Genomic DNA, 18,684 nt, shown 5'->3' on the forward strand with positions numbered 1-18,684 from the left:
TGTCAACTTGCAACGCTTGCCATGAGGAGGGAGGGAGGACTGATAGAGCTGATTGATTTCCCTAACTGAAGCTACATTCCATACATGCTTTCTTACCGCAGTCAGTAAGAGGGTGTTGGATTTCATAGCCAGCCAAAGTGGTTAATTGGAGAATGTGATTTATGACATGGCCAGAGAGGAGGGGAGAGACAGGGTCATAGGGGAACATAAATCTATGTGGGATTAGTTCTAACTGCATCCGAATATTGCCGAAATGGTGCTCCTAATAAATGACTGTATTTCTTTTGAAGTTTGGCTCATGGCTCATGGCTCATGGCTCATGAATTAATTAGGGCATCTTTCGGAAACTTCACACACAATTGACTCTAACGTTTCTATTGCTGAGACAGTTAAATGAATTTTGCTCCATTTTTCTTGTCCCAGTTGTTAAGTGTATCACTGCAGTTGTTAATAACCTGCAATAACATGTAAAACGTGACATGACCCCAGACACTACAACGGTTATAAATATAAACCAATTGCCATGCATCCAAATTTTGATCATGTGCTTATGGGGATGCTACAACAGTTGTAAGTGTGAAAAGCGGTCATAAGTCACTTTAGTGCTCTTTTAACTTCGAATGGTCACTAAATGAACTGTTGTAAATTGAGGAGTACCTGTGTATTCAATCTTATTGGACCAATATGCAGGGTCCTATCCTGCATATGTTCAACATCAACAGCATATTCTCCTTTTGTAGTAGAACCCTTCTTTTGGACCTAATATTAAAATGGAAATATTACCTTCCTATAATATTTGGAAGAGGCTTTAGAACAATTTTATTTGTCTGATAAAAGGTGTCAATGACATTAATGGCATGGGACTTAATTTTATCTGTACTTTGGCTCTTTTTTAAGCCATCCAGAGCCCTGTGTATGTATTAGATTTGCATATTTTGTGCATATTTCTGCTTATTTTTTGATAATCTTGCAGCAATTACAATGTAATATGAATTATAAACATGAAAATGTTAAATACATTAACACAAGGACTTGCTTCCTAAAAAAATAACAAGGTCTTAGAATAATTGAGATTTACTTTGACAAATCTGTTTTATTTTAAAAAATTCACACACATACACATAGCAGCTAATAAGGGAAGGAATATACAAAGCAGCTAATAAGGGAAGGAATAAAGTGCACCCAAGTTTTGATTATTTGCAATATCTATCAGCTTTCAGTTTTGCTCTCCTAAAAAAGAAAGGAAGAAAAGGATGGATTAAAATGGTTGACATAATGCAATTGTGATTTAAACTGAATCAATGGGAACTATTTCTACTAAATCTATATCATTTATCACTGATATAAGTAGGACTGTGCAAAATGTACCATTCTGAAATATATCAAGTGTGAAATCTAGCAATATGTCCCATCTCATAGGTAAACCTTGTTGCTGAGCACATTGTAAGCCGCCCTGAGTCTTCAGAGAAGGGCGGCATATAAATCAAATTTTAAAAAAAAACAAAAAACAAAAACCGGACTGTTGTGGGATTTTTGACAGTAGTTGGAGCTTGACATGCTTCCAAAAATATTTGAAACAGCCTGCTTTATACTCAAAATTATGTATTTTTTGAAACATTGTGATCAAAACATTTGAAATCATAATGTTTAAAAATTGGCATAGCAAACTTTTTAGATTATGTGGATGAAAATGTAAATACGATAGTATATATTGTTTTTAGAGGAATATCCGTTAGTCAATGCTTTTGTTTGAAAACTACTGAAGGAGGAAAACCACCCATCAACTCCCATAATTAATCTTCAAATTGGTTTACTACAGGTAGTTCTCAACTTACAACAGTTCATTCACTGACCATTCAAAGTTACAATGTCAGTGAAAAAAGTGACTTATGATCGTTTTTCACACTTAGGACTGTTAGAGCATATCCATGGTCATGTGATCAAAACTGAGATGCTTGGCAGCTGACTCTTATTTATAATGGTTGCAGTTTTCCGAGATCAATGGGGAAGCCTGATTCCCTTAACAACCATGTTATTAATTTAACTTTAGTAATTCACTTAATAACAGTGGCAAGAAAGGTCATAAAATGCAGCAAACTTAATATAGTTGATGTAAAGGTTTGATACCAAAACGACGCTATAGGGCACTGCACACCAGAACTACTAGACACAAGGACAGTTTTTCCCCGAATGCCATCACTCTGCTAAACAACTAATTCCCACAACACTGTCAAACTATTTATTAAAACTGTATTACTATTCTTCTTCTCATCCTACCTATTATCTGTCTCCTCCCACTTATAACTATAACCATGTTGCTTGTATTTTTATGATTTATATTGTTCTGTTTGTTTCCTAGTATGATTTGATTGCTTATTAGTAACCTATGACTATCACTAAGTCTAATGATTCTTGATGTATTTTTTTCTTTTTTTCCTGTTATGTACACTGAGAGTATATGCACCAACGACAAATTCCTTGTATGTCCAATCACACTTGGCCAATAAAGAATTATATTCTCATTATACCAACCACAATAGAATGAATTCAATGCAATATAAGAGTATAATTGATATGAAATTTTATGTAAATTGATAAAAAGGACAATGAAGTCCTTTAAATCATTTCTGTTTAGGTTTGTGGGTGACTGTAGATGAATGATGCCCATTATTTATTTATTCACTTGATCCTGCTGCATATATGACTCTGAGTTTCTAAATCACAGTTTTAGAACACCAAGAAGAAACAAAATACAAATAAAAGCCAAAATGGCCAGTGTTGGAAGGAGATGTTGGAAAAGAGAGAGCAAGAAGCTCTTTATATAAATGACTATAAAAAAATATGGATGCTTATCCTAACCTTATATTCCCACATAGAATATGAAACCCTCGTGCACAGAAAAAAACTGAGTGCATATAAAATTAAGTCTAAATAATAATGACAATATTTAATATATATTTAATATTATTATTTAATATTATTAAACAAAAATCAGCTTCAGATCCTTAGGAAGGACTTGACAGGCAGACAAAAATACCAAATCCAATCTAAATATCTGGCTGACCAATGATAACAGTAAGTTTAATCACCATAAAATCTGGGCTTGCAACTTGAGAAGTGCCTTGAACATACTCGCCACCTTGGCTAATTGCAGCAAGTCACTGACAGGAGTTCCCACCCAAATTTGTGTTGTGATGGTGCCAATCGACCTTCACAGATGGAGTTAAGCTTAGGTGGTGAGCTTGTCTCTTTTGCCTGAGGCAGCAGGCAGATAGTCTTCTCCCAGCCTTGCTTAGTTAGGTAACTGACCTTTTCTAGGCCCCTAAACACAAAGAATTACTTCCCCCGCCCAAAAACAAAAAGTTTAGATTTTCTCCTCCCACCCAAAAAAGGTTTAACTACCATTATTCAATTTTCTCACACAAGATCCGTAACTGTTGTCAATTTTATAAATTTTTATTTTTAAGCTTAATAATAATGTTTAAGTAAATGTAGTATACACCAAGAGAAAAAGGAAAGAAAAATAAAATAAGAGTGAGCTATCTGAATGCTTTTTGAATAATGCTTTTCTTTCTTTTTACATTTTATTTCATCATAATATCAAACTCCCTTCTACCCAAAACGAATCTTAAATGCTGCCAAAGTATAAACTGCAATTTTCAGATGGAACACAAAGGGAGAGAATTGTTCTGCTTTGTTTATAGGAGCCATGATTGTTTTATTGTTTTTAATATTTTTTATTGTGAGGATTATTGCATTTAACATAGTAATATAAATTTAATAAATATAAATTAAGCAGAAATAAAATTATATTTGTATGTAGAATATTTTCAGATAAAATTTGTGCCGCGCAAATGTGTACTTAGTTTAGGAAAAGCTGCACAAGACCCTCTATCCTGTAGTTAAGAAAATGATTGCTTTGAGATTATTAATTAGTTTGGTTGAAATAATTTGAACTAGTGATTAAGACACCAGGTTAGGAACTATGAGACTATGAGTTCTAGTCCCACTTTAGGCATGAAAGGTGATTGGGTGACTTTGGACCAGTCATTCTCTCTCAACTGAACTCACCAACAGGTGAGGAAAATATGAGGTGGAAGGAATATTGGTATGTTTGGCACCTTGAGTATATAGAAAAAAGAGAGAAACAAAATAAGAGTATATAAATAAGAGTACCTGTCCAGCAGTGCTTCATGGAAAGTGCCTTCTTTCCTAGCTTTTTTCAGAATTTTACTATCTTCTTGGCTTACTTTGAGTTTGTGATCTTGAAAACTCTGAAACTTCTTCCTAGAAAATAAAACACAGATGATTAATAATGGTTTACTCTTGAGAGAGGGAAGGCAAAAACCCACTTTTTCCAGCAAGCCGGGCTGGTTTAAGAAGAAATTTTAAATATTTTAATTGGTTTGTATTTTTAATTTTAGGCCAAATTTATATATATTTTAATTGTTTTTTAATATTTGTATTTTATGTTTTTTAATTCTGGCTGTACACCGCCCTGAGTCCTCAGGGAGAAGGGCGGTATATAAATTTTAAATATATATATATATGTATATAGACCACTGAAAAGCATTAAAGAATTATCAGAATAGTTAGGAGAATTCTCATTATACAGAAATATTTTAATAGAATAAAAAGAGTCTTGTAAAGATTAACTTTCCCAAGACTTTATAAAGTATTCCTTGGCACAGAAAAAATCGGAAACTGTGGAGTCACCTCTGGGGTCAAGTAGAGAGTCAACTGACTTGTTTGTCCTCCTGACTGCATGGGTTATACAGTACAGGTAGTCCTCAATTTACAGTTCCTTTAGTGACCGTTCAAAGTTACAATGGCACTGAAAAGTGACTTGTGACCATTTTTCACACAACGGTTGCAGCATTCCCATGGTCATATAATCAAAATTCAGATGCTTGGCAACTAGCTCATACTTATGACCAATGCAGTGTCCCGAGGTCATGTGATTAGCTTTTGTGACCTTCTGACAAGCCATCAATGGGGAAGCCATATTCACTTAACAACCGTGTTACTAATTTAACAATTGCAATGCTTCACTCAAATAATTGTGACAAAAAAAGTCATAAAATGGATCAAAAGTCACTTAACAAATCTTTCACTTAGCAAACATAAATGTTAGGGTCAATTGTGATTGTAAGTCGAGGATTACCTGTACAAGGGGACAACTAAATGCAAACCAGAACAGTGAAGAAATATGTCTTACATCATGTACTGCAGTTCTTACTTAGGACCATTAGCTGCATATGCCAGAGAAGGTAAGTTTCATGATTTAATCAAGGGGATGTGGTTTTGGGGAAGAGTGTTGCACATATGTGTATCCATGTGTATTTGCAGAACAAACATATTTAAGACGTTTTAACAGTAAAATAGCTTAAAACAATCCACCCATTTATGGATTGAACCCAATGATGAACCTTAAGACAAGTTGGTAAAAATAACTATTTTGTAATTAGCTGCAAAAGTTTTTATCTTGTTCTATAAAAACAAGTTGTTCTTCAAAACCAAATCTGCCCTATGTTCAGTTTTGAGCCCTAGCTGCAGCTGCAGCATAAAATTTATTCAGAAATCTCAGGCCAGAGTTCTTGAAATGTTTTCACCAAAGGAAAAATATCTTTTATTACTAGTGAAGGTACAACTTGCTTTTATTTTTTACTGAGAGTGAAGTAATTTATGTTACATACACATAGTTGATCTCACATTGCTTTACATTTCCTTTATCTTCTTCAGAAATGTCATCTTTTTGTTTGGGTTCTCTTTCTGTACATGTTCTGATCTAAATGAGGAGAGAAAATTACAGATTTTGAAAAGTCCAACTTCAAATTTATCTTCCTTTCTAGTGGCATTTTTCCTCCACATTTTCCTATTCAGGTTCACTAATCCTAAATATGCATCTGTCTGTGAAGAATCTGCTTTGATAACATCTCATAATAAAGCCCTTAGAAACAGAGCAGCTTTCTCCCCACTTGATACATCCCAAGGGTGTTGGACTCCTATTGCTCTCAGCACATGGGGAGGAAAAAGACTTGTATAATCCAACACATCAAGGTATGCTAGATTGTATAAGACTGATTCAAGGAATACATATAGCAAGGATTTAGTTTAAGCGCATGATTGTACAACTGTTCTTCCTGTATTAAGCTTTATACACTGTTGCTGGGACAGTGCCTTTTGCTGCGTAATAGCCTGAATTTTTTCTGATTTTAAATATGTTGGGATTCCATCAAAGCATCGGATTCTATCAATTCTGTTATATAAGCCTGTACCTTAAATAAAGGAAAAAGCATTTAGCTAAAGCTATTTCATCTAAAGTTGCCGAGGATCCAGTTTTTCTCTCAAGAAAGTACTAAAGTTCAAGCCAGTTAAAATGGACAACCTAAATCAGATGACAAAGGAAGCTTTCCTTGACTGGGTTTCTGAACAATAAATGATGATCAGAAATGGTATATGTTATAGGCAAAACACCAGGAAGGATACATGTGTACCAACCAGTTCTTGTAACCATCACCATCTTTGAAAAAAGAAATCATATCTTTTTGAATTAGGTGGCAAGTTACAGGTTCTGCATTCGTTTATGTTATTCAAACACTGCTTATAGTAGTACCTTTATTTACAAATCACAAGAGTTACCTTTATCATTTCATCATTGTCTGCTGTTTTACTTTTGGCTATTATATCACCTTCTTCATTACAACTGATAAAACAGCTGTTGGCTGCTAACAGAGCCATTTTTCCCTGCAAGGGAAAAAACAACAACAACAAAAAGTCAAATTAGATTATTTGCTTAAGGTTCACATGCAAGATTTAAAGAAGATTATTTTTTCAGGAATTTATTTCCATACCCATTAATTCCAAACCCATTAATGTTATTTTGATATTTTTGATGGATGCATGCATCCATGTATGCATGTTCATGGATTTTGGATAACCATTTGCCCCCACTTTATTAATGTTACAACACAGCATTTTAGAACATTATTACAAACTTAAATTGAAGTCTACATTCAACAAATTGACAATTATTTTCAATAATATGCTTCTCCAAGTGTCAGACTGAAATAGCCACTGCAAAAAAATATGTTACAGTAAATGTTCCAATAGTGTCATTTTGGTCTCAGTAACGTAAGAAGTTGTCTTATTACAGGATATATTATTTCATCCATTTAGTCCAAGGTGAATCCACACTAGGATTCACACGCAATAGGAACAATCAAATCCCTTATGAGAGATAGGTAGGAAACTTCCATTATTCACTTACAGTAAAAAGCATTTGTATATAAGTATTTCTTTGCCAATTTGTGCAAATACTGTATCTCTTCTCTGGAGTTGGGAAAAAGAAAATGGCTTGTAATTAGGCTATCGAAGAACAGAATCTTGGCATCTAGTCTGACTCATGAGACAGACATTTGTCCTGCCAATCAAGCCCATTATAATCTTCCCTGCCTGAACAGGACTCTTTGGCAATCTTCCAATCATGTGCTATCTGGTCTGATGTAACTAAAGAGGCTAGGGATTGAGCACATTATATATCATTCACATGTTTTTGTATGGCCACCCAACTCAAAATGCAAATTTGTGTAGCTACAGTAGGATTAACTCCAGTAGACCATGCCTCAGTCAATTCCAGGACCTGTACAGCCAGAGTCCGGCTCAGAGCAAAACATTGTGACTTTATCTGACATATGTGATACTGCAAATTCTCTTCACAAATACAAGGTACATCCTCTTCTGCTAAGATACATTAAGAAAGACAACTGAACGTTTTAGAACACTTGCCTCTTGAAACACAGGCTCCCACTGCTCCCTTGCACCTATTGCATCGGAACGTCCAATTACAAGCCCATCTGAATTAATGCCAAGGTATTTCCCATACCCTGATTTCAATGCAATTCTGAAAGAAAGAAAGAAAGAAAGAAAAAAGAAAGAAAGAAGGGAAAGGAAAAGAAAGGAAAAGAAAAGAAAAGAAACGGGAAAAAAGAGAGAAGAAATTATTTGGGGGATTGATCAGATTAATACTAAAGTTAATATTTTTTTTCAAATTATGTTCTAGAATACTCTCCGATCCAATGAGAAGACAATAAACACATTTCTTTAAAAGAAATTATGAATAGCTATAGAAGTATGGTTGTGTGTTTACACTTGCAGTTCAGAAAGAAACCCAGAGAATATCCAAACTGATATTCACATGAACTCTCTATGCAACCGAGAGCATCAGGGGTGGGCTCTACTTACCTTTACTACAGATTTGCAATGGGATTGTGCATGCCTTGTTTCTGCGCATCCGCAGAATGCCATATCTGGGGTGGGGGGCGGGGCCTCCCGACGGTTTTACTACCGGTTCTTGCGAACCGGTCCGAACTGGGGGCAGCCCACCACTGAAGAGCATGAACCCACTATCCAACCATCCCCAGTGAACTTTCTTCTGTTGTGTTATATATAATAAGTAGCATTATATAATTATTACTGCTGTTACTGTTAACAATATCGTCTATATCCTGATTTTCTTTGGGAGTTTAAGTGAATGGCATTTGTAGCCTTTTCTTTTCACTGCGTCACCATGAAAAATACTTAGTGAAGTAGTTTCCACTAGGAAGGAATGACAACAAAAAGATACTATGATTAAGTAGGGATTTCAATGTGTTTTCTCAAATTCCAGTTGGATTTAAGAATTTAGAAAGGTCAATCTAAGACCATGATTTGCTTTTAGATTGACCTTTCCAAGTTCTTAAACCCAATTTTTCCTATTTCTAGTAGAAACAGGATATATAAGGTAAGACAATAATGCACATATACTTATTAGTATACTTATGAAGAAAGGTGTCATTGTTTTCTCCAGATAGAACATGAGCATATGGGAATGTGGCTAGCCACTAGAAGAAGAGGTTATGTAATCTAACCTTCCCCTGAAGACATATCAAACCATCCATTGCAAGATATGGATAAGTCTGAAGGGGCTCTAGTTCATATAGTCTTTTTTTCCCTTTCATGTGGAGACCTGTATGTATGTATACAGGTGAAACTCGAAAAATAGGAATATCGTGCAAAAGTTCATTTATTTCAGTATCAACTTAAAAGGTGAAACTAATATATGAGATGGACTCATTACATGCAAAGCGAGATAGTTCAAGCCTTGATTTGTCATAATTTTGATGATTATGGCTTACAGCTCATGAAAACCCCAAATTCACAATCTCAGAAAATTAGAATATTACATGAAATCAATAAAACAAGGATTGTATATAGAACAATATCGGACCTCTGAAAAGTATAAGCATGCATATGTACTCAGTGGTTTGGGCCCCTTTTGCATCAATTACTGCCTCAATGCGACGTGGCATGGATGCTAACAGCCTGTGGCACTGCTGAGGTGTTATGGAAGACCAGGATGCTTCAATAGCAGCCTTCAGCTCTTCTGCATTGTTTGGTCTCATGTCTCTCATCTTTCTCTTGGCAATGCCCCATAGATTCTCTATGGCAGCGGTTCTCAACCTGGGGGTTGCGACCCCTTTGGGGGTCGAACGGCCATTTCCCAGGGGTCGCCAAAGCCCTCTCTCGCCCCCCCGCCTTCACTCACCCTCACCCTCTGCCGGATCGCCGTTCGTTTACTCCGCCCACTCCCAATCTATTGCTGCCTCCGGAGTCCCAGCTGATGGCTAGAGGGGAAAAAAACTTTAAATTCTTGCCGCGGGGCTTCAAAGAGCCGCCCTACTCTCAGCTGTTTTGCGGAGGGCTCTGTTGCTAGCTAGCTGCAAAGAGGTAAATTCCTGGAGCAGATTTTTTCCCCCCTAGCTATGCTGAGAAAGGGAAATTGAAAGTAAGCAGGATCTTGGCTGCAACGTGACAAAATGAGGCAGAGAGATTTCTTTTTCCTCACCAAAAAAGGTAGGTGCAAACTGCAAACAATGGGAAATTTAGGGCAAGAGGAGGTTCAAGATTTTAAAACACAGAAGAAAAAAAGCTCTATTTAACTAGGGAATTGTAATAATTGAGATACTATTAATTGTATATTGTGTTGAAAGCAGAAATGGTTAAGTTGTGGTTTGGAGGAATATATGGGGGAAATTATTTGGTTTATTATTATTGGTAAATATAATTAATTGATTTGTAAGAAATTGGATTGCATGGAAATAATTGGAATATTCATGTTCATATTAATATACAAAAAAGGTAGCTATATAACTAATTGATTTATATTAAAATGTTGAATTTGTATTAAACAACTGTATTACATAATTAACCAATGTGAGGATGGATATAAAAATAGATGACAATGGGAAGGGGTATAATATAGAATAGAAAGGAAAAATTGAATTTGATTAAGATTAGAGATGAGGATGAAGGGTAATATTGGTTTTTTAAAAAATAGATGAGGAATAAATATGGTAAAAAGGAAATATAAAAATTGTAAATTTAATTGAAATGACTAAATACTGTGTTGGAAGAAATATCCTTCTGGGTTCTGCTCCAAGTGGGGAAAAAGACACTGGAAACATGGAGACTGCTTGGAAAGATGGTTTAATGGTAGACAGGATCACATGGCTTGATGGGGCCCATTGTGTTAGTTTCTGTTGCTATTGTGTTGCAAATGTCCTTTGACAAAGGATTGAGTTTCTGCCTCTGGCCCATTAACAAAGGGTGGGGGGCAGGAAGGTGGGAGTTGCTTTGTCTGTAAAATATGCTTCTCCATTTCTCATCCAGGTAGGGAAATATAATATTCTGCCTTTTTAATATTTCCCAAAATATTTCATTCTTCTAGGAAAGGGGTGGATGCTAACCTCCTACAACTGTTTAAATTTGTGAACCGGTCAAATACTCTGTTCAAAGAAAATACGTTGTATGTTTGTATGTGTGTTTCTAATTATTGCTATTTATTGCTATTTGTTCTCTTTTATTCTTTAAAGTTTAACAATTCATTCTTTATCTTAATATCTTAATATTTGTTTGGGGTTGGCTTTCTTCCCTTTCATCTTTTTTATTGTACAGCAATCTTTCTCCTCAAACCTACCACCTCTCTCTTTTCTTTCCTTCTTACTTTCTCTTCCTCCTCCTCTTCTTCTCCTCCCTACTTCCTCTTCCTTTCTCCTTCTCCTCCTCTCTTCCTCCCTCTCTTACCCTCACTCCTACTCTAATTTCCCTTCCCTTCCTTCATCCCTCTCTATTGCTGTATCCTTTTATGCATATGGACTACTCAAAGGGCTGAAAAAGTTATTTTTGACTGGTCCTCGCACTTTTGATCAGTCCTCGAATTTACGACTGTCCTCACATTTTACGTTTTTTGCCCTATCTTATACCATGTTGAAGAGAAGCAGTTGTGAAATGAGTGACATGGTTGTTAAGAATGCTGCACAGGCATAAATGTGAGGATGGTCATAAGTGTGAGGACCAGTCAAAAGTGCGAGGACCTGTCAGAAATGACTTTTTTCAGCCCTCTGAGTAGTCCCTATACATATAGCCATGGCCACCTGGTCACATGACCAGCTAGCCATGCCCACCCAGTCACATGACCTCCAAGCCACACCCACAAAATAAGCCACGCCCACAGAACCGGTAGTAAAAAAATTTAGAACCCACCCCTGGTTGGGGGTCACCACAACATGAGGAACTGTATTAAAGGGTCGCGGCATTAGGAAGGTTGAGAACCACTGCTCTATGGGGTTCAGGTCAGGTGAGTTTGCTGGCCAATCAAGAACAGTAATCACATGGTCATTGAACCAGGTTTTGGTACTTTTGGCAGTGTGGGCAGGTGCCAAGTCCTGCTGGAAAATGAAGTCAGCATCCCCATAAAGCTCGTCTGCGGAAGGAAGCATGGAATGCTCCAAAATCTCCTGGTAGACGGCTGTGTTGAGCCTGGACTTAATGAAGCACAGTGGACCAACACCAGCAGATGACATGGTTCCCCAAATCAACACAGACTGTGGAAACTTCACACTGGACTTCAAGCATCTTGCAGTGTGTGCCTCTCTATTCTTCCTCCAGACTCTGGGTCCTTGGTTTCCAAATGAGATGCAAAAGTTGCTCTCATCAGAAAAGAGGACTTTGGACCTGAGCAACAGACCAGTTCTTTTTTTCTTTAGCCTAGGTAAGACGCTTCTGACGTTGTTTGTTGTTCAGGAGCGGCTTGACAAGAGGAATACATTTGAAGCCCATGTCCAGGATCCATCTGTGTGTGGTGGCTCTTGATGCACTGACTCCAGCCTCAGTCCACTCCTTGTGAAAGTCCCCAACACTTTTGAATGGCCTTTTCCTGACAATCCTCTCCAGGTTGCGGTCATCCCTGCTGCTTGTGCACCTTTTTCTTCCACACTTTTCCCTTCCACATAACTTTCTATTAATGTGCTTTGATACAGCACTTTGGGAACATCCAACTTCTTTTGCAATTACCTTTTGAGGCTTTCCCTCCTTATGGAGGGTGTCAATGATGGTTTTCTGCACAACTGTCAGGTCATCAGTCTTTCCCATGATTGTGATTTCTACTGAACCAGACTGAGAGACCATTTAAAGGCTCAGGAACCCTTTGCAGGTGTTATGGCTTAATTAGCTGATTAGAGTGGGACACTTTGAGCCTAGAATATTGAACCTTTTCACAATATTCTAATTTTCTGAGATTGTGAATTTGGGGTTTTCATGAGCTGTAAGCTATAATCATCAAAATTATGACAAATCAAGGCTTGAACTATCTCGCTTTGCATGTAATGAGTCTATCTCATATATTAGTTTCACCTTTTAAGTTGCATTACTGAAATAAATGAACTTTTGCACGATATTCTAATTTTTTGAGTTTCACCTGTACATCCTACATCTGCAGAAACTGCACAATCGAAATGTGTCAGCAGTGAACCTAACCTATAAGATCTCCATGTGTTTTTTCAATGCATACATGCAGTGATTCTGTAACTCTCGTGGACATAAATAAAATCGATACATATCAATTTCTTAAAGGGAAATATTATTTCTAAACTATGATTACAAAAGCAATCTAGAGAGAGATACTACAATCTAAATTTGATAATCTTATATTAATTCAAAGTCCAAGAGAAAAATTACCTTGCATCTGACAGCTTGACTGCGGTGAATTGTTCAGGAGGACTAGGTCCTTCATCTATTTTTTTTAAAAAAAAATATAGATATGTTTATTATAGTTGTAGAATTCAATCAAAGTGTATTTATCATCTAAGACTGAAAACAAGAAAAAGACTAGCAATAGAGTCAACTATAAAAAGGAATTTAAAAAACAAAATTTCTAATCCAGTCAATGTTTACTAATTTGCAAACTAGGGAACCCAGTCTGATCTAGTTAAAGCACCAAGCTAGAAACTAGGGGAGTTTGTGGTTGTGGGGAAAATAGGATGAGAAAAAACTATTAGGCATGTTTATCACAATGAGTTATTTATAGAGAGCCAGTGGTATTGTGGTTAAAACACCAGGACAGAAACCAGGAAACTGTGAGTTCCAGTCCTACCTTAGGCATGAAAGCCAGCTAGGTGACTTTGGGCCAGTAACTCTCTTTTAGCCCAATCCACCTCATAGGTTGTGGCTGTAGGGAAAATAGGAGGAGGAATATTAGGTATGTTCACCATTTTAAGATTTACAATAATAAAGGCGGGATAAAAATTCTAAATAAATAAAATTAGGGAGGAACAAATGGCTTGTAACTACTGATAAAAATCTGTCAAACATCTTTGAGGTTTCTGAAGAGTTACCACCCAGGAAAAGGGGGATGGCCTCCTGAATGCAATGGCAATTAGAACTGTTAACAATTGGAAATATAAAGTATGATCACAATTCAGTGTTCAACAGGCATATGACATATGATATTTTATACAGTATGATAGTCCATATCAAACAAATTCTACCTCCAAAAGAAACAAGTCTACCTCCAAAAAAACCAAGTCTGGCTTTCATATGGGAGACTTATATATCTACCAATTGTTGCCCTAATAAGTAACATCTCAATCTGGGCCAAAATAAATAGTCTCCTATGTAGATCACATAACAGGTTAAAGAAATATCAAGGGACAGTCCAGGGAGAAAAAGCAATTGTGCTGTAAAGGGGGTAACACATGGTATTGGCTCTGTCATTTTTGATCTCTAGATTTTCAAATCTTCTCTTTGGTTCAGCCAGGGCTTCATTAAGTCCCAAAAGTAGGTAGTGCTGTCAAAATGAGACTGTGGTATGCCAAATTATCAATAATTTGTTGAAGAAGAGCCTGGTGGCGCAGCAGACTAATACCCTGTTATTATCATTCAGCTGCCTGCAATTACTGCTAGTTCGAATCTCCCCAGGTTCAAGGTTGACTCAGCCTTCCATCCTTTCTAAGGTAGGTAAATTGAGGACCCAGTTTGTGGGGGCAAAAAGCTGACTTTGTATAAATATACAAAAGTACGAAGGCTATTGCTTAACGCACTGTAAGCTGCCCTGAGTCTCCAGAGAAGGGCGGCATATAAATCAAAATTATTCTTTATTCTTATTCTATTCTTGGGTAGAAGTGAACCTAATAAGATGAGATGGACCAGGGAAGTTCCCCAATGGACTTGCTTCAGCCAGAACCAAAGACAGCAAAGTTAATCAGTCTCCAAGGAAAATGCAATCTAATTCCAGTAGTGTTAGAGAATTGGAAGTTGAATAAGGAACTTGTGGTAGGATTTTCAAGAACTGTGACTGAATTGCTTTTAAATTCCTTATAAATATATAACTGAGCACCAACTTTGGCTTTAAATAGTTTAATAGTTGTTGGGAGTTGGAGAATTATTTTAACGATTACTGATACAAAAGATTCAGAGAATGCACTAAGGACATTAGGAAAATCAAAGTTTATTTTTTTCTGATATGTTCACTATCTATACCTATCTATAATTTATAACAAATAGGACTGGTTTTGCATCAGAAGAAATATAAAATTAAATTTGGCATCTACCTAATAAGGCAGGATGTGAGGTGGCCAAAAGAGAAGAGATGGGGTTGGGTGAATAGGCAGTTGCAGGGAGTTGACAGGAAGGCATTTCCTTACCTTAGCAGAACAATGGCTCAGGGTTAGGAGAAACCAAGCCAGGAATGGCTTAGATCAGGATGGATTTTGACTAATGACTAATGGAATTTACTGTATTTTTCAGAGTATAAGATGCTCCGGAATATAAGACTCACCTTAGATTTTGGGGAGGAAAATAAGAAAAAAAAAATTCTGCCTCTGCCTACCAGCATCCATCGGTATTCATCTGGCTAGTGTCCTTAGCAAACAGCCTAGTCAGCTTCAGCACATTAGCCTGATTCAGCACAAGCAGCTGATTAGTGGGTTTATTGGCCTCCCAGAATACCCCCAATGAGCTGTTCCCAGAAGTGAATTTTAGGAACAGGTCTGCTGGTTGTGAGCACACACAGGCCTCGTTGGGGCAGATACGCAGCTTCAAAAATGCAGCTGAACATTGCAGGGCGCTCCAGTGAGTACAGCAGGCGAAGTGCGGAACCGGTCCGACAAGCCAGCAGCTGTTCCGAGTTGCCATTTTGGCCTCTGCGCTTTGCTTTTTCACCCACTTGCTTTTTCACCCTCTCAAACGGAGCTTTTGGAGGCTCCAAAAGTTCCGTTTGAGAGGATGCGTGGAGGTCGAAGGGTGGGAGCAGGTTGGTGGGTAGGGCTACATTCGGTGTATAAGACACATCCAAATTTTCACCCTCTTTTAGGGGGGAAAAAAGTGTGTCTTATACTCCGAAAAATACGGTAGTTAAAGATGGCAACAGGGACTGCCAGGATTGCCATTGCTAAGCAATGTGGCACATAACATTGCACTTTATGACCTCATTGCTTAGTGATGGAAATTCCAGCCTCAATTATGGTAATGTCAAGGTCTATCTGTACTTGGTTCTGTATTTTTTGGATGCAACTGGCAGGCCAATAATTAAATGTAGGTAGAAATCGTGACACCGCTTTGGCTGTGTTTGTAAGATTAATTTACCATATATTTGCTATCACTGGGAAAAACAGAATGGTTACTCTTGACATAAATAGATGTGATACCAACCTTTATGTGGAGCTCCAAGAGTAAAGAGGCCATTATCAAGAGCACTGATATAGGTCCCAAAACCCATCTCTATTGCTACAGTTCCTGTGATTTCACCAAAATTAGTTACTGTCCACCAGCCTTCTAAAATAAGAGAAAACAACAGAATAAAAGAGCTGCTCCATACTTCTTAAAATGTAAGGGATTATAATTGCTTAAGGAAAGATTTGGAAATATCAAGCAAAAGCTTTTCTTTGTAACAATTTATTTTAAGGAGAGATCAATGTTAATGCCCAATCGCAGCTTTTAATCAACAGCCTTTCAAATTGTCATTATCATTAAACACATTAACTTCTTTATGGGATACCAAATTTAGACTGCAAATATATGGCAGGCCACTAGATACAAAACACATTTCCCTGTATTTATCCTTGTTTGTAATTTTGCAATCTAATAATGAAGTGTCTAGCTTTAGATGTAGAAATTCTCTTGCACAACAGCTGATAAAAATAAACATGAAGGATCATATTTACTATTGCTAGCTTTGGACTACATATCTGACTTCGTAAGTTAGACAGCTTGAAGTAATGAGAATCACAATAAAATGCTGTGAATGTTATATTCAGTAAGTTATCATAAAATATGCAAAGTATAGACACAATCTGTGACTATTCCATATGCTCAGACTCCAACCATCAATATTGTTGTATAATAGGCTTATGTTCTATTATCAGTCAACCACAAAACATGATATATTAATTGTTTAAGACAGGGAGGTATGTCCCAATCAGCTAGAATTGCAAGTTTATTTAAACATTAATCTTTCTTTGGCCCCTAATTAAGAATTCCCTTTTTTTTTATTTTCCATGAAAAAAATCACTTACCAACTATATCAAGCTTATCTTCTGCATCCTCTTCCCTTTTACGTTTTTTATCTGTATTTTTTTTCTTACTGAAAGAAAAGTGGGCATTTGCAATTGATAATTCTAACCAATTTACTATTGCACATTTCTTTCTTAAATGACAGCAACACTCAACAGAAGAGCAAGGACATGTCCAAAGAAAATGCTGAAATTTAGAACTAATTAACTACATTTCTTATCTGGTTTCCCAAATCCTTTCTGAACTGCTCTTGCTTAAATATCAGGGTTCCCCATAATCTCACATGTTAAGTGAAAGGCTATCTATTATAAACCTATCCTGGTTTCTATTGGTGTTTTGTTTAAACTACAACTCACTCTCCCCTGAAATAAACCCTTCTTTTGAATCTATACATAAAATAGCAACACAATCCATTATACAGAGGTATTTATATCCTAGCCTTAGTCAAGTCTGTTATGGTCCTAAAAATACAGCACTGGACAGCTGCTTAGGTTTATCAACAATGCAAATTCAATTTTTATAAATACTGCCAAAATATAACCAAAAACAAATTAGGAGCAAAAAGAATTCCAATGTAATTAATTATAGTTTACTTAACAAGAGGTTATACAAAGTAGTCGGCGTAATAGGAATTTAAGCTATGGTAAAATTTACGCAGTACTGTGCTTTCTTTTGAGCTAAAGTCTGATTTAGGAGTAATAGTCTGGTGGTTAAGGCACCAAACTAGAAACTGGAAGACTGCAAATTCTAGTACTGCCTTAGGCTAGAAGCCAACTGGGTGATAGTCACTTTCTCTCAGACCTAGGAAGGAGGCAGTCACTTTTGGAAAAACTTGACAAGAAAACTGCAGAAAACGGGCAGTTTTAGGAATCAAAAAATTGACTCAAAGACACACACACACACACACAAATAAAAAATAATAAAGAATCTAGCGTAATTCTTTGTGGTTTAGAATATGTATATGAACATATGTATGAGAACATTCCATGCTGTAAGCATTTCCATTTCACAACCACATAAGATGCTTATGTATTTACAAGAACAGCAAGTTATTTCAAGAAGTAAGCAGGGCAAGGATACAACGTATTACTAAATGCTATCCAGAGATTTCTATCATTATTCCACTTATGCATTTTGTAAGGCATGGAAGACGTGGGTTGTTTTCCCAGGGTCATGGGCGGGAAAGGAATTGTGTCTTAATTTTTTTATTATTATTATTACCTGTCGCCTGGGGTTATATGTAGTGCTGGTGGTTTATTGTGCGTGTCTCGTGCGAGATGAGCAGCACTACAAATCTAATACTCTGAATTGAGGGATACGAAATGTACAATTAAATTCCTTTTTAAAAGCGGCGCTAATTGCATTTTTAGTTTAAAAAATATAGTTTAAAAATACACTTTTTAAAAATTTAAGATTTTAAAATTTATTAATTTCCTCTTTTAATCCCAGCTGCATGACGGATTTTTTCCTCAAAAGCGAGGGAAGGATATCTGTGTATGCTCAGAGGCATTTAGTCATTATATCAGGGCGAGCACAACAAACCGCCTCCCAGGCGAAGATATCAACCACACTTTCTGGAGAAAAAGAGGGAAACCCACTATATCACTTCCGCCATTCCACCATCCTGAGGAATAACACACTCACCTTTTCGATTTCGCCCCTTTAAGAACCAGTTTTGTTTTCTTAACACAAGAATATTCCGCCATGTCTGCTGTCGTAGTACGGGGCCCGCAGAAGGACAAACTCCGCCTTTCGTTTTTCCTGCGCCGTTACGGAAGTTGCGACGGCAGACCTACG

General features: G+C 36.8%; 1 protein-coding gene across 1 annotated transcript; it reads right to left on the bottom strand.

The window, feature by feature from the left end:
- Positions 1-1,073: 1,073 nt before the first annotated feature.
- FRG1 (FSHD region gene 1) lies at positions 1,074-18,654 on the bottom strand. Its single transcript, XM_034442744.3, has 9 exons — positions 18,532-18,654; positions 16,890-16,957; positions 16,027-16,149; positions 13,057-13,111; positions 7,789-7,903; positions 6,643-6,747; positions 5,697-5,788; positions 4,177-4,287; positions 1,074-1,230 (listed from the first exon to the last, which is right to left on the bottom strand). The coding sequence occupies exons 1-9, from the start codon at positions 18,591-18,593 to the stop codon at positions 1,194-1,196; spliced, it is 768 nt and encodes a 255-aa protein (XP_034298635.1). The 5' UTR covers positions 18,594-18,654; the 3' UTR covers positions 1,074-1,193.
- Positions 18,655-18,684: the final 30 nt, after the last annotated feature.

The sequence above is a fragment of the Pantherophis guttatus genome, chromosome 8 (genome assembly GCF_059756535.1).
Source record: "Pantherophis guttatus breed Tessera chromosome 8, ASM5975653v1, whole genome shotgun sequence".
NCBI lineage: Eukaryota > Metazoa > Chordata > Lepidosauria > Squamata > Colubridae > Pantherophis > Pantherophis guttatus.

Coding starts and splice junctions, on each gene's coding strand:
- FRG1 (XM_034442744.3), bottom strand. CDS start 18,593: ATGGCGGAATATTCTTGTGTTAAGAAAACAAAACTGGTTCTTAAAGGG. Junction 6,748..7,788: donor GGGAGCCTGTGTTTCAAGAG/GCAAGTGTTCTA, acceptor TTTCCCTTGCAG/GGAAAAATGGCTCTGTTAGC. Junction 5,789..6,642: donor ACAATGATGAAATGATAAAG/GTAACTCTTGTG, acceptor CTCCTCATTTAG/ATCAGAACATGTACAGAAAG.